Source organism: Perissodus microlepis, chromosome 11 (assembly GCF_051167445.1).
Source record: "Perissodus microlepis isolate ML-2025 ecotype Zambia chromosome 11, ASM5116744v1, whole genome shotgun sequence".
NCBI lineage: Eukaryota > Metazoa > Chordata > Actinopteri > Cichliformes > Cichlidae > Perissodus > Perissodus microlepis.
The window spans coordinates 29041921-29059750 of NC_140471.1; the positions used below are offsets into that span (position 1 = coordinate 29041921).

At 40.1% G+C, this 17830-nt stretch overlaps 1 protein-coding gene across 2 annotated transcripts; it reads right to left on the minus strand.

The window, feature by feature from the left end:
• Nucleotides 1–5558: 5558 nt before the first annotated feature.
• On the minus strand, nucleotides 5559–17340 carry tp53inp1 (tumor protein p53 inducible nuclear protein 1). 2 transcript variants are annotated; one of them, XM_084944104.1, is made up of 4 exons: nucleotides 17092–17340; nucleotides 14237–14625; nucleotides 10192–10726; nucleotides 5559–9867 (listed from the first exon to the last, which is right to left on the minus strand). In XM_084944104.1, exons 2-4 carry the CDS (start codon nucleotides 14367–14369, stop codon nucleotides 9645–9647), a joined length of 891 nt encoding a protein of 296 aa, XP_084800230.1. In that variant the 5' UTR covers nucleotides 14370–14625; nucleotides 17092–17340; the 3' UTR covers nucleotides 5559–9644. The 2 variants fall into 2 exon arrangements, with proteins under 2 accessions (XP_084800230.1, XP_084800229.1); XM_084944103.1 differs by having other exon boundaries at nucleotides 17069–17340.
• Between the last annotated feature and the right edge of the window lie 490 nt (nucleotides 17341–17830).

The window sequence follows — 17830 nt, forward strand, 5'->3', positions numbered from 1 at the left end:
GATTCCGTAGACACCCTTGAGTATACTAGCAGTAGATATTGGTGGTAATTATTTCAATCCGTGGAGTTATTTTCGCTTTTTTACGCGGCATCGAAACTCCTTCCGCATCCGAGTCCCGCCTGTGGGAGGGAGCTCCATGACGTAGAGCCAATGAGAAGGCGAGCAGCTGCAGCCGCGTGCTCCTTCTGCAGAATGTAAACAGAGGACCACGTGCATCTGCTGTCAAAAAGAAGTGCTGAAAAGCTGCTGCTGTTCTGTCTTAATTCCAACTTTTAACTACAACAGTTATAATTACTTCACGAAACAATAGCAGAGCAGCAGTTATAAGAAAGTAAATAAAATAACTTGAGATTACCAACCAGTAACGAGAAAATAAAACTGTGACAAAAAAGGCACCAAGCCACTACAGAGATTCCTAACAACAATAAAATGGTGTAAGAAAACAAAAACAAGAAAAGACAAATACTCACAAAGAGCCAAAGAATTAAGAATGCCACCAGTAAACACAAATGGGCACAAATATAAAAAAAAATGCTAATATAAACCTCATAAATAGATAAAAAGCAACTACAAAAAAGTTACAGAGACAAAGAGATAATATGAGAATATAGATATGTAAAACAACACCAAAGTGGATCAAAAAGATCACTGAGAGGCATAAAACAGCTGCCAATACACAGTCAACTACTACGGAGACTCCTAAAAATCACAGAAGAGATGTACAACAACTACAAAGGGCTCAAAAGAGTCTTACAAGAACAACAGAGAGACATTAAATAACCATAAGTAGACACAAAATGGCTGTAAATACACAAAACAGTTGCAAAACAACAAGCACTTTGAGAGCACAACCCTCCGGAAAGGCAGCTTCCTCTCCAGGCAGTATTTAATTTTAAGGGAATAGTATTTTTTGTACATATTCTTTTTGTTTTCTTTGTTGTTGTAATTTGTACGTTAAGAAGTTATTTCATTTTCGAGTCACCTTGAACGAAAGGCGAATGTTAAATGTAGGTAGGAGAATTTTAAGCATAGTTTAAAATAAAAAAGGCATTTTATGGAAGTTTGACCTTATTTGATCATGAAGAATGGGTCAGAGATCCAAAGTAACGTGATATTTAGAATCTTCATATATCATCAGAAATATAGTTTTAAGTAGCTGTCTACATAGCATTATTATCATTCCTAGTACAACCAGCTATGGTGTTAAACCTAAGTCATAATGCCATCCAAAGGTAAACAGGTAGTAGCACTTGCAAAAAACCTGAGGGAAAAATCTCACAAATTAAGTTTTGTAGTTAATATTCTAGATTTCTATATTTTATATTAATTTATTCAGTGGAAACACTAAACAATCATGATTCAGCTCAACAGGTGTTGTTGAGTTGAGAGCTGAGACCAGTGAAAGGCAGAGTGGCAGGAGAACAGTGTTTGTCCTCGTGGTTGTATTTAAATACAGTATAGTTGATGTTTCCTGAGAAATTTCTGTTTGTCAGAAATTAAGTTAGCATGTGTGTTCACGTGGTGAAAAAATATTTCAGTGAAATTCATATTTATCAACTTTTTGTGCAAGAGCCCCCTTCTACCTGTGGGTACAATGGGTTACTCATTAGTTTTAATTATGGTGCATAATTAAAACACTGTTTAAATTGTAACAGTGTTGACAAAAAATTAACTACAGTATTTATGAGTCTATACTTGTGTGAAACAGAAAATTTTCATAGGATTCTATGCAGTCCTGTGTAAAACTAAGACCACTCATGATTCAGTAGCTTGTATAACCACATTTAGCAGCAATACCTTAATGTAATCATTTGTTGTATGGTTTTATCAGTGTCTCACTTTGTTGTGGAGGAATTTGAGCCCACTTTTCTTTACAGAGTTGTTTTAGTTCATTGTGGTTTACAGGCATTCGTATTTACACAGCTCTCTCGAGGTCCTACCACAGCATTTCAGTCAGGTTCAGTCAGCATCTCAGCACCTTGATTCTTTTCTTTTTCCACCATTCTGATGGGGGAAAAAAAATCCATTCCATTTACCAAAAGCTTTAGCTGTTGGACAGATGGCTTCACATCTGAGTCTAGAATACTTTGGTATACAAAGGCGTTCATGGTTTGCTCAATGACTGCAAGATGCCCAGGTCCTGCTGCTGAAAAACAAGCTCAAACTTCACCCCTCCACCACTTGGTATGATGTGTTTCTGCTGATATGCTGTGTTTGGTTTTCAGATGCATAGATTTCATCTGAACAGACTTGTGGTTTGTTCAGATTATCCAAACAAGATTTACTTGTTTAGTCATTTTCTAATTGTACTGTCAAGAATTTTCACATTTAACATGCTAACTGGCACCTATAGACTCTGAGATGTAGCGCTTGGGTTTTTTGTAATTTCTCTCAGCATGTTTGACGTTGGGGTGGATTTTCTTGAATGTTAACTTTTGGGAAGATTGTGGCCTTGTATTAATACACACCTAAATGCTCCAGACCAGCAAACCAATAATATTAGTTAAAAGAAACTCTCAGATTGCAAACAGTTTCTAAGTTTTAAGTTTTGGGGTGTTTTTTGTGGTCAATTTTCAACCACTAAATCATTAAATTGACCTAGAAGACCTTGGTGGATGTAAGCCAAATTTTAATGGTTTGTTAATATGATCCCACTCTACATCATTGCAAAGTTTTTTCAACATTGAAAACTTTTCGAGCTATTGTGTTTACAGACATAATTACACACACGCAAACGCTATGAAAACATAACCTTCTGGGCGGAGACAATAGTGATGATACGTTATGATAATATAATGTGTAAACAGCATTGTAATGTTGAAGCTGACTGTCTTATCCAATTACTTTCTTATACTGGGCTAATAATGAATCATAATTGTTACATTTCCTTGTTATACATGTTTTTGAAATCTGTAATAAATATAACATTATAATCTGTATGACAGTGATCATAATAATAGTAATAGTAATGATAATAGCCAGCATCAGTAAAGAGGTGGGACGTAATGAAGTACAAATACTTCTTTATTGCACTTAAAGAACATTTTTCACATGTATATACTTGAGGGTTTTTTATATTTTTTTTTTTGGGTTACTCCCCACATTTTCACACAAATATTTGTTACTTTAGGTATAAGGTATTTGAGGGGAGTTGATATAAGCAGTAACACAGGAAAGGCAATCCTAATAGTGTATCAGTCACCAGGGGTTGTCGCCACTGTTCCCTCTAAGCTGAGCGTGTGAGCAATCGTGCACTGCTGACACAGTCTCCGCGCACAGAAAATCAGCTAAATAAAATAAATACATGTATTTACTTTAATTCCAATTCCAGGTTTTCTGTGTGGGGAGACCTGTCAGCAGTGCGCGATTGCTCATGCGCTCAGCTTAGAGGGAACATTGGTTGTCGCGTAAAAAGAGATTTAAGATGCAAAACCATGCAAGTTGTGCATAATTTGTAGTGCTATGGTCAGGGGTTGAAGTTTGTTGGTGGCCTCTTTTTTTTGGTGCAACACAGGAATGAGTACAGATGTCCATAAACTGTGGTCGCAGTACTTTGGCACCTAGATAGCTACAGAAGAGGAGTGAGCATTAAGGCAGTAACTTTTTTTAAGGCGTAGGTAATTCCAAATGTAACGTTTATATCAGCTCAACAAATATCAGCAAACACACAGTCTGTTTGTCTCACACTGCCTGCAAGCTAAAGGTCCAGCTGGTGTATTTCACAGGGAGAGAAAAGAAAGAAAGGTAACTTTACTTAGAGATGGAAAAAGACAAAGAAAGACAGGAGAGGAAGAAAGTAGGTTATATTAAAAGTTAAAATCTGCTCAGGGAGGACTTTGATAACCTGAAGGTGTAAAGTTTACTGAAGGTCAGTGTAGGATAAACAGGTTCGTTTGCCGTGCTGTGGTGGATTTAAAGCAAGGAAGAGCGTGTTGGACTGGTGCACAGCAGTTGTGTTGTTCCTGGTCAGAGACAGATTACATAAAGTGTAGCAGAGTGATCAATATGAATTGAAGCTCATATTGCTTAGATTCATACAAACTTTATACCATCTAGTATAACGTCTAGTATAAAAGTATACTGAAAGTGTAGAGGACAGCTAATGAAACACATGCTTACATCTTCTTTAATTCCATTGTGCAAATCCACAAAGAGCAGTGTAAGGAAGAGGACTCCCTTACTATTATTTATATTATAATTTGTATAGCACTTTAGGAGCACCTTATCTAGCACTTTATTTAGCATCGTACTTTAAGCATAGATTTGCAGAGGAAGAACATTTGCACACGAAGTTTAATTATTTATTGAATATTTATTGTGTATTTTAAAATCAGTTGGTAGCCTTTGTTCCAGGTCCTGCACAGCTGCTCCTCATCAAGAAATGTGGTGGTTGTCTGTGAAAAGGAAAGGTTGTGATTGAGAGCAAATAAGGTTTACCAGTAAGGATAATTAATGCAAGTGTGTGTGAAAATCTAGAAATAAAGGTGGTGCAAAGAAGTGACTGTAAGACGCGATTACTCACCTTTCTTTCTTGTGTCCTGTTCAGGGTGTTTGGGCAAATGTTTCCTTGGGGGTCCAGACACCATTTAAAGGTTCCGGGAGAGGCCATGGGTTAAGGAAGTGTGGCGTTTTTATAATAATGGGTATGGTGTAAGGATAAAGTGTAAAATATGTATTCATATGAAAATGAAAAATGTATTTAGATATTTATTTATTTGAGTTGATTTATTGTATAATGTGGTGGAAGGTTGGGTTTGAGAACTCACCTGTTAATAGAATAATGGTTTAGCCTGCGACAGCTGAAAGTACTTAAGGCTGCTAGTTGCCATTACATGGGTGGACTGTTTGGTGAGGAGAGCTATCTGATAAAGAAATACCCCTTGTTCCACTATACTCGTCTTGGTCTGCCTCATTGTAAATCCAGCTACAAAAGGCTGCCCTAAACCTCAGAGCAGGAGCAGCAGATCAGCTGATCGCAGCCTGTACACTAAGAAAATCTACTAAAGCTCACAATCAAAACTATTGTGAGCTTTGAGTCTTTTCCCCACACTGAGCCACTACAACCAATTTAAGGGTTCCTCCACCTGATGAATCCACTTTAACCTTTGACTGTACTCATTTTCCCTTTTTAGGTGTGGCATTAAAGTTACTCTCTACGATGTAGACAACAGAAAATAGAGCTACTTTAAAAAATGCACTCTTTTTTTCTTTGCTCGTGTTCTACATAATTGATTCAAGCTAAATAGATTCAATAGAATTAAAATTTAGACTGAAATACTTAAAGCTCTTGGTAATATGGTCGTGTAGCAGATACTTGTAACATTTTTTCAAAGGTGGATACAAGCATCAGTTTGTGCATTTTGTCCGTCTGATGCCACTAGTTTGAAAAAGACCATCAGTCACTTGTCAGCAGCTTCTTGTTCTGAGGCAATAGTGCTAACCACTGCACTCCCTAGAATATGAAGTTATCTTCTGCACTATTATGTGTTATTTCTTGCTTTTGGTTGTTGTGTTAATAAGCAAAACTGAGGCTAAAGAAATAGACAAAGACAAGAAAATTGTGTATGAAAACATTTATTAGAGGCTAATAAGAGATCACATGTATTAACTATTACAGTGTGAAAACAGATGACCCCACTTTTAATTAGCTTTTTTTTTTGTTTGTTTCTGATGTCAGAACAGAGTGATCTGTCATACATCCAAAATACAAAGGAAACCAGTTATGTTGATAAATAAAAAGGTAACCCTAAAAGTCCTACACCTTTTTTCTTTTTGGCAAAGTGCAGTATTATTCCAGTAAACTACACAGAAAAGCAAAAAATGACAAAACAAAACAAACAAAAACCCCAAAAGTCTAACACTTAGTGGAAAAATGCCATAAAATATTCTTCACACTTACAAATAAAACAATAGGAGAAAAAAAAGAGGTTTTGCTACATCATTCTGTCTGGTTTGTCGAGTCATTATAAAAGCTGTACAAGAGCTGGGCGGATGGTGGTGGCGAGAGCATATGAGCTTCCTCGAATGATGCATAGTTGGTTTCTGATGTTTGTCTGTGTGTTTTAATTTATTATTACGTCCACTTAAAAAGTTAAACAAAAAGAAAAATGAGTTCAAGTTCTTCATTGATGCATTGTCATCATAACATTTCAACCTGGAAGGCACGTGATCCACAAATTTCAAGGCATTGAACAAAAAGCATTACAAATCCCTGTTAGATTAATGATGGAGAGATGAGCCGAGAACAGATACTTAAGAAAAAAAACAAAAGAACAAAAAAACAAATAAACCGTTTAAGGCTCCTGACAGCAGGAGGAACCTCCGATCCCTTCTGTCTTTAAGTTTCTCTTTTTCAAAAAATAAAATGACACAAAATAACATCGTTCGTGATTGCAAAACTCACTGCAGAGAGAGAGACATTCGAGAAAGGACAAGAAAAAAAAAAAAGCTTGAAAACACAAGAGATCCACTCTACTACCGTTTATGATTATTTACAGCAAATAACAAAAATGCCTTACAGGGCTTTGTTAACAACGCTACCTTCCCAGAAACTCGACTAGAGACATTCAGTCAGGTTTACAAGGCGATTAGAAGACCACACTGCAACAGTTTCCATTAAAAGTGACTGAATCTTTTCTCCTCCATAATATGTGTTCGTTCCACACTGCATCTCCGTATCTTCAGAACAGGATTGGTTTCCAAGACATCATCGTTAGGCAAATTTACAGAGTTTAGTAAGTTTCTGTTGATGTGTGTAAGGAAATGAATTTTTTTTTTTAAAGTTGATAAATAAGCAAAATGTGAAGTTATATGTAGAGTCCTTCACCTGTTCTTAAATTATTTACGAACATTAAAATGGTTGCCGATTTCTGCCAGACAAAAAAAAACAAAAAGGGTTTAAAAGTTAGGAAGAAGAAAAACAGAAAAAAATGAAACATTTTGGAACAAATTTTCAGTTATAAAAAGTCACAGACTGAGTCAAATTTTCTGTTTAACATCAGACAAACATACATGCTCCAGAACTTTACTTTAAACCTGTTTACCCTATATATATTTAAATAGTCTTTTTTTGGCAGAAATGGTCTTCCACAGATTTCAGTCACTCTATAAGGTTGGTTATTTCTCAACTTTTGCAGTGTGGTGACTCGGCCCGGGCTCCGCTTATCCCTACAGCAGACACATCAAACCATTAAACAGTCTACCATTTTAGAGCACCGTAACCAAGAGCTGTTATCAAACACTCAAACAATTTAAAAAAAAAAGAATATCAGTATAATAAAACTACGGAGAGATTAAAGATCGCTGCTACTTTTTTTTTGGTTTAAATATTTAACGAAATGTAACTACGTTAACATGGAAAAGAGAACAGTTAAAATAGCATAAGGTACATTTCTAAAACCACGTTAGGTACAGTTGAGCAAAATATATAAACATAGCTGAAAAAAACCAACAGTTTCTCTCCATCCTGATGGATTTCCAACAGTCAACTGACAGTGTCAGAGTTCATTTCACAGTCCCGGGACCAAAAGACGTTTCTGTGACACTAAACAAGAAGTTGATTATTTCTCACAAAGGTTTTCACAGAGGGAAAGCACGCAGGGACATAGCTGGAAAAAGTCCGAGTACACACAAAGAATCATCAGCCGTCAAGTAAATCTGCATTTTCCTAAAGAGTAAAGGTGATTGGTTGTGACCCTGAGAAGTGGACTGCAGATTCATTTAAGAACAAAAACAAAACAGAAAAAAAGAAAGAAAATAATAATTATCCATTTTTCTTTTTTTTCCCACCATCATGACACTAACAAAACTCTACAACCATGCAACAGATTGCACACTATCATAACCAAACACACCTAAGCAAGAAACCATGGACGCATATATACCAACTTCATACTGATATGTAATTTGTTTTTTCTTTTCAAAAAATATTTTTGGAAGTTTTTTTTGTTTTACATACTTTTTTAACATTTCTATTTATCTCAAAGCTACTGTTAAAACAAGGCGTTTAGTGATATTTAACCCAGTATTTTTTCCATTTTTTTCTTTTCTTTTTTTCTCCTTTAAAGAAATATCGTGAAAAGTACTGAATTATAAAGTCAGAGGCAGGTTCAGCTGGAGCTGCAGGATGAGCAACATGGAAGTTTTTCACCTCTGGTGGTGCTGCAGAGCTCAAAAAGCAGGAACTTAAAGGAAAAATACCCTTTAAAGGCTTTAATACAGCTGTGTTTTGCTTTACTGGCTTCAATTGTGGTGTTTTCGTAGCTTTTTAATAATCAGTCAAACACACACAGCATAAGGTTGGGTGAAGTGAACAAGTTCCTTCTGTAACCAAAGTGAATCACAGAGAGAACCGCAGCACAGAAACTAGAAACTTACGTCTGAAAGTAAGAGAGCAGAAAATGGACTAACAGGCAAAGCAGCTACAGTACATAGTTAGGTTTGACTCAGACGTGATTCTAATTTTGCTGAAACTCTCTGTTTTCAGTTAACACACCCTCCAGTTTCACAGGAGAACCTTTGAATGCACGTGTTTAAGTCTGGCTGAAGCGTTTAGTATTAAAACATAACAGCAAGAACCATGTTTTTTATAAAAAGAAGAGAATTTGTATTGCACTTATAAAGAGGCTCAAAATGTTGCACTTTTCTTCTGTAATAAAGATGTTATAAAGCTTTAAACTTTCACCATCAAAAAGGCGTAATTATATTAAAGTCAGCTGTAATAAAGCAGAGCTTCTGTTCCTACAGTTGTTATGGACATACCCTGTTCTCCTCTAAAATGCAGGAAGTCACTCAAGACACAAACAGAGCATTTAGTACAGATTACTGATTATAAGCACGTGAGATTACATAAAGAGAATTTTTCCTTTAAACCCACCTAAACTTCATCCTCTAGTGTGAACAGCCCTTCACTGGCAACATATTGGGAACACTGCATTCCAATACTCCTGCATTGATTAAATGAAAACGTTGTCCGGCTGCACTGTCTATGTTCAAGTCATTTAGGATCTGAAATGTCTCCTACTGCCCTCAGTCAGCCCAAAAAGTTGCCTAGATGACCAGCAGTCCCACTGTGAGACCCTGAAGTGACACCACCGGACCATCCTGCCACGCAGTGAACCTGCCGCTTAGTAAAGTGACCTACAGCATTGATTCTACACATTAAGGTGACCGTAAAGAAGAAGAAGAAGAAAGAAAAGAAAGAGAAGTCATCATGACCTCTGTTTCTCTCTGTGATTGGACAATGCTCTGAAGAAATAGAAGAAGAAATGGTCTTGTGAAAAGGGAGGGAGGCGGGGTTAACATTATGACCTTTACATATCCCTTCTTCTCAGTATCTCAGTAGGAGTAGGACGTGGGGAGTGAAGTGAGGGAGGGAGAAAAGGTCTTCACTGGCCACATTACTGATATAAAAAGTCAACAGCCACCTTCCCGATTTCACCACCCATTAAGCTTTCAGGAGAAATTAGGTGTGAGGTGTGTAAGTGGTGGCTGATGCCATTAGTTAACTTGCTGCTGGTGTTTGTTTGTTGAGAAGATGAAAGAAAACGGAGATGAATGCTTGTGGTGGCCAGTGTTACATTCCTGTACTGCTTAAAGTATTGAGGATGATGATGATGATGATGATGAATAGTGATGAGGATGTCTCAGAAGTTGAGATGCCTCTGGCTGGGCTGGTGCAGGTGCATGGTGTTGGCCTTTGGGGGGCGGAGCAGGTTGAGGCGTCGCAGGGCCTTGCGGGACATGGGCTGGGTGCGTTGGGTGGGGTTTCCCGGCCTTTGTTGCACAAGGCCGGCCTGAGCGGAGAGCGCCGCGGCGTAGCAGGAGGAGTGAAGACTGGAGCGCCGCTGTGAAACTGCCGCCTCTGGCCTGCAGGAGGCAGAAGTTTTCAGAAGAAGGCAGATTAGTTTTTAGCACAATGCACAAGTAATTTAACAGCTGCTTCAGAGCATGCATTGGTTTACAATTATATCCAATTATCAGGAGCATTTTTGAAGTATCTGCTACAGTGTGTGCTCTTTCAGTTAGTAGATTATTTTTATTAAAATGTCTCAAAAAGCCTGTGACATAAGCTAACACTAAAAACAGCTATTGCAAAGTTGGTGCCTTTGAAGTGTTGTCCATTTGGTACTTTTGAAATCTATTTTCCAATGATGATGAAATTTCTGTCCATGGACAGAGCCCAGATTTTACCTGTGGCGAGAGCCATCTGGCGTTCTTCTGGCCTTTTCCTTTCCACTTGAAGCTGTCAGGCTCGCAGTCATCTCATCGGACGAAAAGTTCAATTCTGGTTCAGGTGAGCTTTGTGGCAGGGGGTCAAGGTTCAGTTGTGGGATGCTGTGGTGAGTGTAGACGGACATGCTGGGGTGTTCGATTAGCAGGTTCTCCAGAGGGCTGGGCTCCAGGACGATGGGAAAGGTGCTACTCCCAGTGAAGCAGGGTGGGGGGGTAAGAAACCAGCTCTCCTGCAGAGAGCGGGTGTCCACACGCAGAAACCCACTCTCATCATCTTCCTCGTCCTCATCTGGACCACCGTCCGGGTCGGTGTCAGCCGTTGAGTTGAGGGAGGTGCAGGAGGCGTAACGGACAGGTGGGATGCCCATGGGTGAGGGGATCATCACCAGCTCATCATCTTCTTCATCCTCCTCTGCCTCCACCTCCTCGTCTTCATCTTGGATGATGGTGGATCCTGAGTGGCCATCGTTACACTGGCTGGAGCCGGCTTCAGCTAAGGGGTGAGATGAAGGTGTCATTAATGGAATGAAAATAGTACTAGAGACGCATCAGATTTTATGTCTTATGAAAAAAGTAACACCTGTATCTGAAAAGTACCAAGTACTAGTCATTCCTCACATGCTCTTACAGGCAACTTTTACAGCAAACAGTCATGTGAACAACCTGTTACAAAAACAGGCTTTTAAGGCTTAAACCTATTCATTATTAAGGCATGGCTGCTTTGACTGAAAGGTCTGTGAGGATACAAGCTGCTATGGAAGCTAGGTGTCTGCTACTGTGAGTCATCGAACTGCACCTCATGACAGTGTTTGTGCCTTTTTGAGCATCTTTAAAGCCATCGTCTGTCAAACAATAAGGCCTGTTTTGTATTGACCTTCCAGGAGGCGGTGGTGGTGAATGTCATTAACTTGCAGAAGCTTGTTTTCACAACTAAAAACAGAAAAACTATTTTTAAAAAACCCAATAAAAACATAAATCCATTTTTAAAAATAACCTTGGGTCATTATCTCAAAATTTGGACTTTGACTAACTTGAAAAGTTATTTTCTCATTTTTGAGTTATTTTCACAGAAGTTTGAAGTAATAAATCAAAATTTTAAGATACCAAACTCGAAGTTTTAAAATAAAAACCCAAAACTTTGGTTTATGTTGTTTTTGAGTGGTGGAAAAAGTTTTCATATAAACTTAAAATACATCGGTTATACACAAACCAGTGAAAAGAGATTCAAAAATAGGCGTCCCTCTCTTTGCAGCGTATCTTTGTAAACATGTTCTGCGCCCTACTTTTCTAAAATGTTTCTCTATGAGGTCTCAAACCATTTGGTTTACAGACATCATAAATCCAAACTCCTTTATGCAACAGGTCATTTACTGTTCCAGCTGTTGTTTTGATTTTAAAGTAAAACGCCTGTGTAATGTCATCAGTGTACCAGCAGGCGGCGCTGTGGCTTGGCCACGCAGCAGAAGGGAACCTGCCAGATGTAAACAATAATTTTCTGGAAGCTGATCAGCCAAACAGCTGCAAGCAGGCTGACAGCCTGACAGCTCAACATTGCATGCCCAATGAACCACAGCTTGCACGCATGTTTCTGTTTGAATTTGCAAAAATGTCTGTCTGCTGTTAACCCCAGGGAGAGCAACTTAAGCTCTCTCTACAAGAAGCAGCATACACAACCGCTGCTCGTTCCTTTGCACATAAATCATCGTGTGCAGCGAGCACGCATACATCCTGCGCTGCTAGCTATCTTATGCAAAACTGGAGGCTTGCCAAAAGCTGCGGGTCGGGCTCTTGTTTTGATCCAGCCACAGCTTCTAATGATTCACAGAGAAACAGGAAGTTGTGAGGTGGAAGGCCAACATGATCTCAAGCTAGCAGACTGGATGTTAAAAATAACTTTGTGTCGACACAGCAGACATCTCTGCTTGTTTTCAGTTTTCTTTAAGGATGGGGCCTTACTTTTGTAAAGAACATGATTATTAGAATGTTTTAGTGGTCATCAAACACACAGGATGAAGATAAAGGTTTTTCGACCTCCACCCTTTCATCGGCCATCTCCTCTGACCTCAGTGCTCTCACCTGTTTACTGTGAGAGCAGTGTTTGGAGTGTTTGAAGCTCAATTTCTACACGTGACATTAACAACGCCCTGTGGCTCTGACTCCCTGGAGTTCACAGAGGAGTCCTTGTTTACCCACAACAGGCCAGAGAGGTTGCAGGGTGCTGACTCAGTTCGCAGCAGCTGATCTTCTCACTTTATCCTCTCAGCAGCAGTGGGACAGCCCCCACTGTCCGAGCCCCATCAGCTGCTGATCTCTTCCTGCGGAGGCTGCAGGCGTTTGCAAATACAGCAGCTCAAGGTATGCAGTGTCAACTAGACAACAGGTCTCCAGCTCTAGAATGGGGTGCATGTAGTGTTTTGTACACTTGGGCTCACTGTACATTGGGTTAATGAGGTCAGTCCAGATTATGAAAGGACCAGCTGATCCCCCACATAACCCTGTCTCCTCCATGAACCACAAAGGCTCAGAGCATGCAGAGCATCAGCAGAGCAAACAGACAGCATCACCTTTAACCAGACTTCTTCAGCTCCTGGCCTCATTCAACCACATTTGCAACGTTCAAGCCATACTTTCTTATAACATTATTACTTCTGACACTGTGTGTGGCACATTCATGAGCCTGTATTCACACTTGATAATATGCATGAGTGATGACAGGCCATAAAAACCTCATTTTTAAAATATTGCTCTTGACATGCTTACTTATGTGATAAAACCCAAACACAATTCTTTCACCACACAGATCTAAGAGCACAAATGTTTGTAATAGAATAAATAATAAGTCCCCCTTAAATCAGCTCAAGCCAGAGCTGGTGAGAAACCTGACAGAAAATGTCAACAAAACATTGAGTCACAAATACACTGAGCTTCTATCAGCCTAGTACAAAACATAGCATGGTGTATCTTTGTGATGGAGACACAGATATGATGTAGCCAGGTGTTTTTATAGTGGAGGGATGTTCGAGGAAACTTTCTGCCCATACATGTTTACCTCCTGGAAGCACTGGGACCTATTTTTACCTCATCTGGTTCTCCAGGCACTTTTGTTTGACCTGTTTGCAGGTTGACTTGCCCATAAACTGCATGATATCCAACCTCTTCACCCCCTCCAGCTTGAAGTGAGTCAGACAGCCTCTCTTTCTCACCAGCCCTCGTGCCAGAAATATTCACACGGTTATAGAATTTTGGGAGGGGGGGTCAATTCAAGTTAAGACCCACTGTGGGTTAACACCAAACCAAAGCTGTGCCAAGAATCATCCAGAGCCATTTGGGAGTCACTGCAGTGTGTCATGTTTCTGCCTACAGTGTGTGGGTGGGTGACTTGTTGAACTCTTCTGTGTCGTGTCGTGTCTGTTTTGACTGGAATCTTTTTATGGTCTCAGACTGCACTGGAAACTTGGCATGGTTTTTACCTGCCATTACAAAACTCTAAAGTTATACACTGTCTTTCTAGCTGGTTGCTCCATGTTGGATTAGCTCAGTAACCTTTCCTGAACTCACAGTCTTCATCAGGGGGTGGATTTTGCTCTAATCTTCCTCAAACTGATTGACTTTTTTACTTTTGGCATATATGCATGGCATTTAACACTTGCTATGCATATATCTGAAGTGTGTGTGTGTTTCTAATTTGTTTACCTATTTAACCCAAAGTTTTCACATATGCCATATAGTGAAATGCTGGATAAAACATTTCTGCTTGAGCCCTTTGTTCCTCAGTGTCCTCCTGCTAGAGTCAGCTTTCATTTCATAGTTTAGTTTACAGTGTTTTGAGAACAAAAATGCATTGTCTGACAGCTGAACAAGTGAAGCAAGTCTCAAAGTCGTTCTAAAAACACTGCTGCGTGTCAAAATGTTTATTTACCTTCTACTTTTTGGCACTAATGCAAGGTGTTGGCTGATTACAGATTTCGAACCATAAACTGGTTCTTGTGAGAATCAGACTTACTCAGGTAGTTGACCAGGATCCAGTCTTCATCCTCCTCCTCTGTCTCCTCCACTTTGCCATCCCCAGGTCTGCCGCCTCGACTCACCTCCTCCACATCGTCCCCAAAGAGAGCACTGGCGAACCTCTGGAACATCCTGAGATGTCCTGCAGGGGCGTGAGGATGAGGGAGGGGTCGGGGGAGGCGCGTGGCTCTGGGCGACGGCGGGGAGGTGTTGTGGTCGTTTTGGTCATCAGCTGCGGGGTTCACAGCAGGGGGAAGGCTCCGTAAAGGTGCTAAAGTGCATCAATAAGTTGTGGTCATAGATCATCTGAGGGCCAGCAGGCGCAGGCTGGACATCGCTCAACGTCAGGATCGCTTCAGTGAGTGCAAAAGTCTTCAAAAAAAAGCCCTGAGAGGCAGAGAAACATGAGGATTCGGTTATAAACATTTACATGTGCTGGTTTTACACACAAGGCCTCACATCCCCATCCCTCATTAAAGATGTTAGGACAGAGCCTGAAAACACACCAGGGCTTCCCAGAGAAATGGTTTAAACACAAACACACACACACACACAAGAACGACTTTAATGACAAGCCTGTTAGTATTCGCCTCTAGCTGCACAAATTTCAGGGATGGATTAATTTCCTGTCAGACTTGATGGTCATGAGCAGCAGCTGCAGTTTCTTCAGTTATTGATCTGAAGGAAACGAGCGGAGAAAAAAGATGTCCTGTCTGTGTTTAATTCACGTGCAAATAAAGGATCTGCTGTGCTCAGAGGACGTACAGACACAGCTGGCTGGCAGCCTGTTTGTTGGCCTAACTACAGCCTTTCACATGAGGAAAGTAGAAAGAAATGAAAAGTCACAAGTGTCACTGTCACCCTACAGCTGCTGTGTAAATGGAACCCACTGGCACGATATTAGCAGATTGAAGCCAAGTGTACTCCCCCCCTCCACCCACCCACTCCTTATTTTGGCCTTCACTCTACAAATTCAGGTTTCTGTAATACGTCCAAATGAACTCTTTTACTGTCCAACATGATAGCCCTATAGACATTACTTATGGCTAAACAAACAAACGATGGTGCAAGATGCAAATGTATCATCTATAAGACTTCCATTACATGTAAATTAGATGTAAATTGAAGAAAATGTGGCAAATATGATAAGCAATTTCATCATACTTCATGTATAGGTGTGTCAGGCAACACATGAACACTGCATTAACAGGTGCAGTAGCTCAACTGTTGTAATAACAGCCTTATTTTACATCATTCACAACCTAATCATTTGTTATGAGTAACGAGCTCTCTCAGTGGATAAGTGACATTTTAATTTCATATATCTGTTGGCACTTTTTTCTGCTTACGCAAAATGACTCACGATAAGTTATGGTTTATCCACGAACACTTAAACATCTAGTTACAATAACTGTAATCACCGGTAGGAGGCGGAAACAAAGCACGGCACTGGATAAAAATACTTAAATTCTCATCGGGAGCAAACAAGCCCAGATATCCCAGATTTTTTTCTCCCTACCCTTGAAGGCGCATTGCCTCTGGCTGTGTTGCGTTTAATTACCTCTCGTATTTTCCGGCACATAGCGAATAAAAAGCGCTCTTCTTTTCAAGAACAATCTAACCCCGCCTCTGTAAACATCGAACAGCTGTGAGGGACAGAAAACAGAAAACGCTTCTGACTGACTCACTGTCTCACACCGTCAACAGCAGGCTGATAATCTGCAGCACCTGTTTCTCATTCCCCCTGCTCACCCTCCTGCCCCTCCTACGGCAGGTCATTTCAGGATAGGCCTAAATCATTTACACGACTTTATTCCTGTTATTATAATAATAACCATACACAAAGAAAAGCTCTCCCGGGCTTGGTTAAAGCCCGGTTAATGCCTGATTAATGCTGTTAAACGGGTCACTGAACGTCAGCGCAATTGATGCATCTATTACATCAGATCGCGCTTTGTTTGGGTGTTGAGTGCGAAACGGGCTGTAAAAGAAAGATGGGCTGTTGCATGGCGTTTAAATCGGATGTCTATACAGTATGCAGTCTGCGGGATTAAGAATAAACCCATAAAGTGGGATTCAGTGGAGGATAAAATACAGATTACCCACGTTTTAGCTGACAAACAAGAGTTAATACACAGCTAAACTCAAAGGGCGCACGCTTCTATCCTCACCTTAGATGATTTCTGTAGAAAATAGTTAAAATTGTTTGGGGATGCCATGTTATTTCGCAGCCCCCCCCCCAAAAAAAAAAAAAAAAAAGATTCTTATTGACTTTACAGGACAAAAGCAGCAAATAGTCATTACCGAAAGGAATACTTGACACCTCTGCTTGATAAAAGACCAATTACCAAGTTAAGTTTGTTCTCAATGGAGTGATCGAAGCGCTAATGTGATTTGGCGTCCAGACTGTGGGGGGATAAAAGCTGAAGTGATTCGGTAATAATGTGGAGCTACAGCACCCTAAGAGTGTTGGCCGGTTTCGATGGTTATACAAGGAAAGAAGGAGGAGGCTGTAATTCTACCCGCACAGTGCTGGACCTGGACCGCATATTCACTTTAACTTTTATCTCCGTATGATATGATATCAAATATTTTCCCAAAATAAACTTACTCCAGTCCAAGTCGAGCAAAGGCAGAAAGCTGTGCAGAGCCACAGCAACCAAAGCCACCGGCAGAGAAAGCCGAATAAAACGCACAGTTAAGGCTTAATAATGGAGCATAGCTTCTTAATTGCTGCATATCTACCAAAACACCAAGTGCCTCTCCTGTTATGTGCATGCAATTTATATATAATACCGAAATCAGAGGCTTTGGGGCCGGGTATACTCACCGAGATGAAAACAAAGAGCTCACCTGCGGCAGAAGGAGGAGGAGGTGTAAACGAGTCCAAACCGTGATTAAAATCCTTAAAAATGAGGTAGATGCGTTACTTTTCGAAAAATAGAAAAACTTGAGGTTTCTTCGCGGAAGAAATAAAATATAAAAACGTTACTTTAAGGACTGCACATCGGGAGTCACAGTGCGGCGTTTCTTTTCAGTCCCGTTTCCTCCTCGAGCCCCCGACTGCGCCTTCTTTTGTTGTTGTTGTGGAGCTCAACAGCTGATCGGCCGTGACGTCGTTAAGGACCGCCTCTCTGCGGGAGGAGCCAACCGGAGCCCTCGAGGGGCCAATCAAATGAGCGTTAAGGGCAGTCACTAACCCACGTGACTCCCTCCGCCCTCTCCTAAGGAAAAAGAAAGGGACATGACTGGACAAAGCGCTCAGCTGAGCAAGACTATCGTGTGTTTCTTTCCCCCAAAACAAGCTAATGTTACATAACAGAGCAGATATCCGGGTCCAGCCGCTGGGTTTCCTGTTTTCTAACCGTTCAAACACCCCCTTAGAGTCATCAGATTTACGGTTTTATTAAAAAAAGGATTACACAGCGAGGTTTGAATAAAGTTTTCATCATTTACTTTAGAGTTAAGAATAATTTCATTAGTTTTGACATTTAGACATAAATAGAGCATACTACACAAGTTTTGGGGCTTTTTGTAAGTAATATGAGTATCTGTGACGTTTACAGTAGAGTAACTGTTTTTGCTTTAAGAT